Source organism: Leptonotus elevatus, chromosome 12, assembly GCF_054856555.1.
Source record: "Leptonotus elevatus isolate MCC_2025b chromosome 12, RoL_Lele_1.0, whole genome shotgun sequence".
Taxonomy (NCBI): domain Eukaryota; kingdom Metazoa; phylum Chordata; class Actinopteri; order Syngnathiformes; family Syngnathidae; genus Leptonotus; species Leptonotus elevatus.
Window position 1 is genome coordinate 4,951,907 of NC_141250.1, and position 12,072 is coordinate 4,963,978.

Consider the following 12,072-nt stretch of genomic DNA (forward strand, 5'->3'; position numbering starts at 1 on the left):
TTGCTTTTCCGCTCCACATTTTCTATGCGGTTACAATGGTACTGCTTTTCAGAACCTCCTTTTGAGGTGGTTCTAAAACAAAGGATGAGCAGGAACGTGACATCACTGATGTAGGCATTTCTTTAAGTGATGCAGCAAGTACCTTCACTGGACACGCCCATTTCTTGGTTTTAAGTGCGCGAGACAGAGCCGCCAAGTCATAAAAATACAGTAATGCAGTGCACACGTTTTACAACAATACTTTACCAGATTTACGATTTCATAGTGAAGCTTGTGGTAACAATTCTAACGAGTGGCTTCCACCGGGAAATCTATGTGAAAATTTCTGTGCATTTGATGGGCTGTAATTAGCGGTGTTCCCCCTTGTGATGTCAATTGTTAATTAGCATTAGAAAAGTTGATTTGTTGTGGTTGTACTTGCTTGCAGTACAGTGAATATCTGCAACCACTCAGCATAAAAAAATGTAATTACAAAATAATGAAAATAGTTAATTATTTTGTAAAAAAGAAACAATAAAACAAGATGAGCTGAATATGGAATATGTGGAGTGGAACTGTGCTGCGTGGTTAAAAAAAAAAAAGGGGTGTGTGGAAAGAAGAGTGGGAGGATGATTGCATGGTTTCAGTTTGTTCAGACAAGAGGAGTGTGGCTTCTGTAGCAAAATAATTACGGTTTACTTTTGCGCAAGCACGCACGCACGCACGCACACACACCGGTCTTTAGGACGACTTGCTGTCTCAGCTCTGTTTGACAAAAAATGTACAGTAGTGGTGTAGTGCGGCTAAATGGCAGTTAGCCATCCGACATCCTCTGTGTTTATTTTCCTCCAGTTGATTTGTTCTACTGTATACATTTGAATGTGCGTTGATTTAAGGCATAGACAAGGAGTAAGCTATTGACTGAACTGGCTTGCATGCAGCTGTGATGTAATAATAACTTTCACCAAACAGAAACGTTCTATATAGTGGCTTATTGCAAGTCTTGAAAAATAATCTTTAATAACCCCCCCCCCCCCCCCCACACTGTGCTAAAATAAGAGAGAGAGCGCCCACATGAAAAGAACAGTATGACATTTGATTGCAACTTTACATCATCAATGAGCAAAATGGGGCTTTCCTTATAATTTTTAGCTATTTGAGTGATTTCCGATTGAGTGCTGTGGCACACGAATGTGCCATGAGTGATCATCAGGATCATCATCACGCAGCAAATCATCCAATTTCACTTACTTTGTCTGAAAATGATTTCTTCATCACAAATATATCTTTTTTCATCTATCGCAGGCAGAACAATAAATTGTTTTTTCCGATCAAATGGCAGAAGGTACAATAAACATCTGTGTATCTACCTGTTACCGTTCATACAACAGAGTAAGTCATCAGCTTTGTGTTCAGTCAGATTCACATTTCACACTGAGTAAATCAATGTGTGTTTAAATTGAGATGAGCCTACCATTATTTCAATATTGATACTTTTTTCTTGTCTACTTCCCTTTTTTCTTTATCTGAATTTACTTGCTATTGCACTTGCCTCTTTTTTAGAAATCTTTTATGCATACTTCAGTTCTTATTTTTCTTTTTAATTACTGTTTGATATTGACTCAAATAAAAAGCTAGGTATGTGAGAGGTTGTGATCATCTTTGAATTTGGGTGCCGTCAGCGTTTGCTTTGCCTTGAATGGGCGCCGTTGTGCAAACAGTAAATTGTCATACAAGACTGCAGCTGGGGGAGTTCCTGTCGTCGCACAAGCTCACACAGAGCGGCCCTGTGCTCAGGCCTCTAAAATGACAGAGCGACCAATCCACAAGGATCTAATTGTAGCGCTGCTCTCCTCGCCCGTGTGTGTGTGCGCGCGTGTTCTTCAATGTATTGCTGCTCTCTAATCCCATGTATGTGTTGGCTCCATGTGTCCCCCTGCAGAGAGGGGCGAACGACAAAGCAGCAGCCCAGAAATAGCTCTTTGTGATGGGGTCAGTGCCTGCCTGGGTGGAGACAGAGTGGAAACATTTCACGAGAGATCATATAAAAGGCAGATTAAATATAGCAAGGCTCAAATTACTGTTTGATCATTTTATTCATTTATATTTCCATCAATTAAGCCAACAACAGAAAGAGGAAGAAACGTGGGAACGTAGTCTGAAAAGTACATGCTTACAGCCACTGGATGGCGCCGTCAGCTTTTACTCTGCCTTGTGGTTTTACTTTAGTAGCTCATCAGATCCCAAGGAAGTTTTCATCAGCATGGATTTGTCACTTTATTTGTTTACATGGAAATTTGGTTTAGATAACAATTGGGAAACAATTCTAGCAAACTAGGTTCTGATTAAATTGTCTGTAGCAACCACATTGTCATATTGTCACCCTCTTAAAATAATTGCCCAGGTCATTTTTGCAACCCCCTAGCCCCTAACCACCACCACCACCACAACCCCCAACCCCCTACCTAAATCATCGCCTCATAATGCAAATGGTATACAAAAATTTTTTTGTTTTATCATGTTTTATTATTATCTACCTTCCACCTTTTTTATTGCGTTAACATTATTTTATCAATTTATTAATTATATTATAAAAAAAATTATGTTGTGGTTTTTAATGCCCAAATTATTTTAACTGTATTTATATTGTTGTTTTTATTTTATTATGTACTAGTTATATTTGTTTTGTTTGTCTGTTATTTAAAATAAAATATTATGTTTTGTTGATTTTACTACGCTATCTCACTGTTTTTTGTTTAGTCGTCTTCTTCTTTTTTTTTATCTAGAACAATCTTTTGAAAAACTAAACTGACTAATAGGTATATTCCTAAAACTATAGCTATTGTAGTCTTAAATGTGTATGCCATCTGTAGCTCATGCCAAACCAAGTTGAATCAAGATCTGATCCAGATTGCACATGTATGGCAGGGGAGTGTAGATTTACCATTGTCATATTTGAGTCCCTTAGTCAACTTAACCTTCTTGAAGTTGTTGTGATCCAAGATGGTGGTCGTCCACTTGTCAAGTTCACAGGTGGCGCGTGTTTTTATCTTCTTTTTTCTCCTCAGATGGACCAGCTGTCTGATGAGGAGGTGGAGGTCAGAGAAGGGGAGGAAGAGGAGGACAGCGATAAGGAGGATCAGGATCTGGATAAGATGTTTGGAGCCTGGCTGGGAGAACTGGACAAACTCACGCAGGTACACATGCTGAACTACACAAGCCTCTTTCTACTCCAATTTTTCTTTGTTTGGCATGCATTTATTGGTGTTTTTGGACCACCTAGAGCTTGGATGATGGCCGCCCGGAGCGCCCCCCTCAGCGTAAGGCGCCTCTAAGACAGGAGACCAACATGGCCAACTTCTCCTACAGATTCTCCATCTACAACATCAACGGTCAGACTCCCACACATAAGTGAGGCTACTCATTTGAGTCCTTTTTGAGATGTCATACGCAGGTGCTGTTCTGTCTGGTTGCAGAGGCGTTGAATCAGGGGGAAAATGTCGATCTGGACGCCCTTATGGCGGACCTCAGCTCCATTGAGCAGGAGCTCAACACCGTCAACCCCAAACACAACAGCAGCATGGCACGTCTAGGACTCACCGATACTAAGGTAAACTTAATGTTCTGACGCTGCATCATGCTTGGAGATGTCTCTAATGTTTTGTACCTTACGTGTACAGTAGCCATATATAGTCTTAGTGGGGCTGGGCGACATGGCCAAAAAATAAAATCTACATTTTTACAGACATTAAGGACGATTACGATTTTAATTGATTTAAATCTAATACACCCAACAAACATTTATTCAAAGGTCTCATTTGTTCAAAAATAATTCCTGTGCAAAATGTTCAGACAACAATAATGTATACTGATTCTAAATTGGTTTTGACATAAACTTAACATTCATAGTTTTTTCTTAAATGCCACTATCAAGTAGTTGGTAGCTATTGTAAACATGTCTTGTAAAGCACCCATCCAGCATTTTGCCACAAAAACATTTGAATGTAACGTAACATAAGAACAACAGCTTTTAATAATCCAAAAGACAAAATTCAATTTCATGATTTAGAAAAATTTCAACGATTCGATTTTTAAAATGACAATGTGTTGAATTAATTAGATTTATTGCCCAGCCCTAAATCTTAGTACATACAATATGACACATTTGTTACATTATTGCCACTCAGCCAATAACACGTCAAACTCAAATAGCAAATTATGGCGGACCTCAGCTCCATTGAGCAGGAGCTCAACACCGTCAACCCCAAACACAACAGCAGCATGGCACGTCTAGGACTCACCGATACTAAGGTAAACTTAATGTTCTGACGCTGCATCATGCTTGGAGATGTCTCTAATGTTTTGTACCTTACGTGTACAGTAGCCATATATAGTCTTAGTGGGGCTGGGCGACATGGCCAAAAAATAAAATCTACATTTTTACAGACATTAAGGACGATTACGATTTTAATTGATTTAAATCTAATACACCCAACAAACATTTATTCAAAGGTCTCATTTGTTCAAAAATAATTCCTGTGCAAAATGTTCAGACAACAATAATGTATACTGATTCTAAATTGGTTTTGACATAAACTTAACATTCATAGTTTTTTCTTAAATGCCACTATCAAGTAGTTGGTAGCTATTGTAAACATGTCTTGTAAAGCACCCATCCAGCATTTTGCCACAAAAACATTTGAATGTAACGTAACATAAGAACAACAGCTTTTAATAATCCAAAAGACAAAATTCAATTTCATGATTTAGAAAAATTTCAACGATTCGATTTTTAAAATGACAATGTGTTGAATTAATTAGATTTATTGCCCAGCCCTAAATCTTAGTACATACAATATGACACATTTGTTACATTATTGCCACTCAGCCAATAACACGTCAAACTCAAATAGCAGATACACCTCCCTCAAATAGATGCCTTTCTTTTCCCATCAGGAAAAAAAGTGTTAATTTTGATTGTCAGTTCACACATACACACACACACCCACACACCCACACACACACACAGACATGAAAGAGTTAACTGGTGAGCCTATTTGAACTGTCGCTAACCAAAACAGCAGCGCAATAGTCTCTCAGATTAATGTATAGAGTCTTACTGCATGTTGTAAATGAGTTCCCTACACAACCTGCTTCAGTACTTGCCGTTTTACTTCATTTCTTAAAATGTCATTTTTAAACTTCAGGTTCTAGAGTGTCCTAAAAACTTTCTGTAAAATGTTCACTATTAAATGTTGAGATATGAAAATGATATAGCTGCATGGTGAAGTAGTGGTTAGCACATCTGCCTTAGATTTTGGAAATCTGGGTTCGAATCCGTGTTGGAACATTGCTGCGTGAGGTTTGCTCATTTTCCCCATGCGCAGGTTTTTCTCATTGCACTTACTTTTCCCACATTTCAAAACCATGCATATTACATTAATTAAAGACTAATTTGTGCATGGTGTGAACGTGAATAAGTGGTTCGGTATGTGCTCTGTGATTTACTGACGACCAGTCCAAGATGTGCCCCGCCTCTGGCCTGAAGTCAGCTCGGATAGGCTTCAGTTACTCAAAGCCCAGTATAGATGATGGAATTGATCAAATATAATTTCTTAACATTGTGATGATATTGAACCCAAATCATAAAGGAGTGGTCTTAAGTTGTCTAAAACCTGCAGATACCCTGGCTTTACTTAAATTACCATTAACTCATTCACTGCCATTGACGGCTATAGACGTCAAAAATTCATTTGAACAATTTCTATTAGTTTTTTAATTTTTTTCCCACATTTGTTAACAAGAGTATGAAAACCTAGATTTTTGTTTATTATATTAGAACAGATATAAAATATTAATCTTGAGTTAACTAGTAAAGTCATACGATTAAAAATTGTAATCGCCTGACGCCCCTAATTTTTAATAATCTTTTCCTTGTAAAAAAAAAGATTATTAAAAAAAAATATATATATATATATATAGAAAAAAGAAAAGATTACTAAAAATTAGGGGCCTCAGGAACATAAAATGTGTAATCGTAATTAATCGCATGACTTCACTAGTTAACTCACGATTGATCACAAATTTTATATCTGCTCTAAATGTACCAAAAAAATCTAGGGTTTCATACGCTTGTTAACAAAATTGGAAAAATATGTTAAACTAATAAGAAATAGTTCAAATGACGTATATAGCTGTCAATGGCAGTGAATGAGTTAAAGAGAGACCATACAAGTTTATATAGTTTAACCTCTCCTTCACGCTTTAAACTTATTTTTAACTTTTTAAAACACACTTACACTTGTAAAAACACTCTTATTGTTCACACAGTTCTTTAAATAAGACGCTTGATGTTTGCTCTAAAAATGAAACATAGAGGAGGATTAAGCGTATATTTAAACACCAAAATGTTCAACCAAACCTTATAATTTAGTCTAACAAAAATATGCTGTCTTAATGCAAACGTAATGTGAAGTAGACAGTCTAACGGCAATTAGCGTAGTTGTTATGGTAATTATGAACTTTCAAACAACTGCTACTTTAACACACATGAAGCAATATTACAAAATGTCACTTTCAATAACTAAACCTCTCAGTGCAATAGATGCCTCCCTAAATAAAACCCCAGTCACAATTTGCGAAAATACGGCATCCTCACAAAGGCAGCATTTTGAATCTTTTATCCCTTTCCACACTTTTTTTTGTCTAGGTCCGTCAGAAGCCCCCAGTAGGGCGCAGTAGCAGGCAGCAATCAGCAGGAGGATGCGGCGATGGTAGTGGAGCTAACGGTGTCAGTGGCGGTGGCAGCAGCGGGGCGAGCAGTAGCAGCAGCAGCACCAGGGCCTCGCCGGCCGGCACCGTCAGGGTTGCCTCTGGACAACAAGGGAGGCCGGCGCTGGCATCTAACTTTAGCCTGGACGACATCACTGCTCAGCTCGAGAAGGTATGTTAGTAGCAGTGTGAAGAGCTCTTAAAAAAAAAAAAAAAGAAGAAGCAATGTTTGTATTTATGAAACAAGAGAAATAGTTGGGGGTGGTTAGCCAGTGGACCATAGATCTTGCTAAACATGTTCCTGATAAGCAACAGAGCAAATGCGAGATGATTAGATTGTTTCTGATGAAGTAACATGTAGCTCATGAACCAAAGTTATATTTGAATGTGCTGTTCCAACTAATTCTCTTCACATTTTAATGTGTTACCTCCCCTGAGGAAGTGAAATCATATTTTGGACTTCCCAACCAGTGTGCATTAGTGTGATGAGAGCTCACAAGGTGTGCCACAGGATTCAATTTCACTTGATTGGTCAGAAAATGTTCATGTCATACTTATTTACTACAAATATATTTTACTAAAATGGAAGAAGGTGATGTACATAATTTAACTATGTATCTACTTTTTTCTTCTTTTTTTTTTACTTTTGTGGTTTGCCTTATTACTTCATTTATTTATCGTAATTCAAATAAACCCTATCAGAATTATATTTGAATGGGGGGGGGGGGGGGGGATCAGCAGCCTGAAATGTCAAGTTACTTCTGATCCATATTGTATTTTATATTGGACAGCAATGTAAATGTACCATAGAAAATCCTGTAAACAATTAGAGGTTCGTGATCACAATGTTGTATAAAATTGCATACTGCATTCCTTGCATCTAGTGTCTGCCGTATAGTGCAAGTTTTCCTCTTTCTTGCAAGGAATAATTCCAGTGCTTTCCAAGATGCCTTCCATATCTGCATTTGTTTAAAGAGAATACAGGACTAGAATTTAAAGATGGCTGACTGAAGACAACAACATTTATCCCTGGTGTCAATCACAAGACCAAAGCCAAACTCATTAAGCAGATTAGTTTATTTGTCCACTTGATTAAAAAATGAATTACTATCCAGTAAGTCATGTTCACTCATCCTTACTGAGATGCCTCCGGTGAGACATCAAGATTATTTACCATCTCTGCCTTCCCATCAGGCATCAATGAGCATGGACGAAGCTGCCCGTCAAAGTTCCTCCCACTCGCTCGGCTCGACCTCCACGACGTCGGCCTCGGTGCGGCGCCCGGCGTCCGACCAGCGGCAGCATCGGCGCACGGGATCGGTCGGCACCGTCAGTGAGCATGAGGTAAACATGACTTTGATGCTAATGATTCCTTCCTTCTGTTATAGCATGTATCAACAGAATTCTCAATGATCAATTAATGGATGATGTCATTCCTACTCCTAGTAATGATGCAGAGTCAATTCCTTGTAGGTGCAATCTGTCATCCACTCTTCACGCTCCTCCGTTGCGTCAGCCTCAGGAACGTCTGTCAATTCTGCCTCCTCGATGGAGTCCCTGGACAATGTTGTCCATACCAGCAACTCTGACGGTCTTCCTGCCCCACGCCCAACCAATGGCACCTGCCAGAGTCGGGACAGCACAGAGGTAAACGGCCATTTTACCGAGCAAGTTTGACCCATGCCAACATTCGACCTCATTGTTATTTCACCTCATTGGGTCCCAATAGTGTACTACTGCAGGTACCTGTTGTCTGCTTAGGCCTCAGGATTAAACTGAGCCTGCTTTCATTTAAAGAGATTATATTTGACATATCGGCTAAAATCATACGCACAATTTAAGACGGGAATCCATTATCCAGGAAGTGCATGTTTTTTAAGGGTTGAAATCAATCTGCATTAAAATTCTTATTTTGATGAGCCAACCTCAGTACATAATCTTCGAGCTGCTCACTGGGATATCGGGATGGTCCTGTAGATAGATGACAAACATAACGATATCATCCATCATCATCATTAGTAGCTATACAAAAATATATTTCTGTCTTGTTGAGATGTTTAAAGTTACAGCCCTCTATGTTGCGCAACCTTAGGGCGAAGAACACACATGCACACACAATTCACATGCACACGCGCTTAATCGTTTGTGTGCGAATGACCTAAATATTAGTGGAGTATGCTAATGCTTTCGATAAAATGATTTCTAGAGATGAAGCACACAAGATTTAGAAGAATGAGGCTGCTGACCAAAAATAGAAAATGTGTATTTGTGATATGTATACTATACAGTTGTTTATATATTAGAGCTGTCAAACAATTACATTTTTAAATCAGATTAATCACATTTTAGAATTTTGATTAATCACTTAAATTAAAATTAATTTGAAAGGCTTGTTATCAAAATGTTTTGCCTGTTATGTGTTAATTCTTGAGACATTTAATGTTATGAGGACATCTTCAACATTTTTTTATCCACTGCACACGCTCATTCCCACAACGGCGTATTAGGGCCTCATTTTTTATTTTATTTTCAGAGTTGGGGTAATATTCCAGGATAAAACTTGCAAATTTCCCGCCCTAATACGCCACCGTATCTTCCGCTTTTTCTAATCAGGTAATTACTTGCATAATTTAAAATAGGGAAAAAAATGACCCCGATAGTTTGAAATGAACAAATATTTTGAGCGTCATACGCAAACATTTATTAAATGCTTTACTTTAATGCATGTAGTTATGTTTATTGCTTAAACACAACCTGCACTACTTTAAAAGTAAACATCCGCTGTCAAGCTAAAGGATAATCTGCAATCAAAATTAATAGTTTGATCCATCTCTGTAAATACATGATTATTGCGATAATTTTTTTGATTCATTAATTAGTTAACACTTTAAATTTTGATAGCACTATTATATATTTTATATACTTTTTTTTTACATTTGTAATTGTATTATTGTTGTTGTTGTTACAGTTATTCCTATTATTATTAGTTAATGTCATCAGTTGTAGTACAGTATTTTCAGTCGCCCCATTAGTCTTTACCGTCTTGAGGTTTAAAAAGTCAAATATTTGTGTGGTTTCCTGCAGCTTGTCGTTAATGACAATAGTATGTGCAGTATCCCCCCCCCCCCACAGGTTTCCTTGCTTTTGCCGTAGTCTGCCGCTTCACCACACAGCTTCCCGCTAAAGCAAGACACCACATTCACTCACCAGGATTCCGTCTCGTCTGTCTCTGTGTCCGTCTGTCTGTCTCCTTCAAGCACTCCTATCTGGACAGGGAAACCTCTCTGATTCTGAGAAACATAGCAGGGAAACCTTCACACCTGCTGACCAAGGTGACCCCCACCTTCCATTTCTCACTGCACGCTCACCCTCTCCTTTCCCTGTCTATCGGCCTTGCCGTCTTTTGCATGCCGTTTCGGTTGTCATTTTGCTTCCAGAGTCTTTGCCACTTTGCACGTTTCTTTCTTCTCCATGATTTCAAAAGGCATTTGGTTTGTGTGCATTCCAAAGACGAGACTTGCAAAAGTGCAATCACACAAATTGTGTCAATGCAATCCAACGTAATGCTACAACAAGAAATGCTACATGCTAAAGCTCAAGCCCCAATAGATATTAACTTTGTAGCGCCCTTTGTTGTCTCATGATATGCTCTTATTTACATTTTATGCATGGCCACATGACACTGGTTCAACCTCACATATTTTGCAGAACTGTATAAACATACTATATAGCACCCAAAAATTTAGAGCGTCCAACTTTAGAGCGTCCCCTGTATTGAATTTCCTCTGCAAAAATTATTGGACGACATCATGGACTGAAATTCATTAATATTATGGTATATCTTAAAGTGTGCATTGAGATAGCATTCTTCACACTGCTCACAGCATCCCCCCCCCCCTTGTCTTCTTGCTTATTTAAGCAAAGCTATCTCTTGTTCTTGTGTGATTGTGCTTTAAGCAAGCCTCACATGCATCGGTAAATGTTTATGTTAATTTTTTTTTTAATGTCTTCTCTGAGGCGATGCTAGGTAAGTCAATGTCTCCGATTCTGTGTCTGCTATCGCCTTCCAAATTGCTGCTGCAGCCTATAAATAAATAACCTATAATTAAACTTAAATTTAAACTCACTATGAGAAAGACATAGGAACTTTGAAAAACGTGCTGCCTTCTGGTGTGTTATTATTTATTATTTATTGTAACAAGACAGAACCCTTGAGGATCTGGTGGATCACGATACCAATGCTAAGTACAGCTCACTCTGCATTATATATTCAGCCATTGCTGCTGACCTATTGTCGACTTCAACCATATTGAACCGAGCAACCAGGACAGATTACAATCGTACTTCATGATACGTCATTTTCATGTCCTGTTTTATAATTATCAATAAAGCAAAATATGCACAGTGGCTTGAACCATTAAAATGGGATAAATGCAATTTTTTTTTTTACTTTAAAAAAAAAAAAGTAATATGACAAGAATGCAGTTGACATATTTGTGTGTGTCCATCAGTCTGATTGAGTTGTTTAACAGTAATGTTATTTGGGAGTCGGCCAGTTGCAGTCATGGACCTCAGTAGATGAACGCTGTGCTTGCTAACACAGATCAATGCAGTTCATAAGAACAAGCTGCCAATTAATTGTTTTTGTTTAAAGCAGATTGAGATTGATGTTGTGCTACGGGGGGACAGGCTTGCTCTCATTAGCTATCCTGTCGTATTGCCGTCATAGTTTTATCTGTTGGAATTGTCTAGATAAAATGGATAAATGTCTCTGGCATCATTTTGACACTCGGCTGCTCTCTAGCTAAGCTGCAGGCATCTTAATAGTGAAGGTTAAGGTTTTTTTCATCCGTTTGTGTGAGTGTGTGTTGGCCGAGTGCATGGAAGCTCGATAATCCTCTTTGCTGCCGAGGGGAGTGATTGCTGGGACCATCATAGGAAAACATGTGCATGCACACAGCAGTTGGCTGGCATCAGGCGTGTCCTTTGGACTTTTGAGCTTTGGCTGTCAAGTCCTTTTGCGCAAACTGATCTCCATCTTGTGGTTTACTACACATCATCACTGGCCTCACCGATCCAAGTTAGCTTTGCACTTACTTGCCACTGATGGACCCTGATTTTTGTTGTTTTCTTTTCATTTTAGAACCTGCGTAATTCTGGCACCAGACATCTGTCTGAGCCTAGTGGCTTCAAATCAAGGGAATGTTGTCAGATTAATGTTAGACTTTTAGAACCATTTACCTTCAAGCAACTGCTACCGGCTTTAAAGTCAGATTTATTGATCCAAAATAAAGTTTTTGTGTTTCTTCCTGATTAAAAGGT

At 38.4% G+C, this 12,072-nt stretch overlaps 1 protein-coding gene across 1 annotated transcript in view; it reads left to right on the plus strand.

Annotated features, from left to right (window-relative positions):
* The window catches only part of LOC147164317 (ras-associated and pleckstrin homology domains-containing protein 1-like), a 72,431-nt gene that overhangs the window by 40,058 nt on the left and 20,301 nt on the right, over positions 1-12,072 (plus strand). The window contains exons 3-9 of the mRNA XM_086090601.1: positions 3,048-3,176; positions 3,263-3,371; positions 3,456-3,589; positions 6,689-6,922; positions 7,945-8,094; positions 8,224-8,397; positions 10,008-10,082. Of these exons, the coding sequence (XP_085946727.1) occupies positions 3,048-3,176; positions 3,263-3,371; positions 3,456-3,589; positions 6,689-6,922; positions 7,945-8,094; positions 8,224-8,397; positions 10,008-10,082 (1,005 nt within the window). The remainder of the gene's footprint in view (positions 1-3,047; positions 3,177-3,262; positions 3,372-3,455; positions 3,590-6,688; positions 6,923-7,944; positions 8,095-8,223; positions 8,398-10,007; positions 10,083-12,072) is intronic.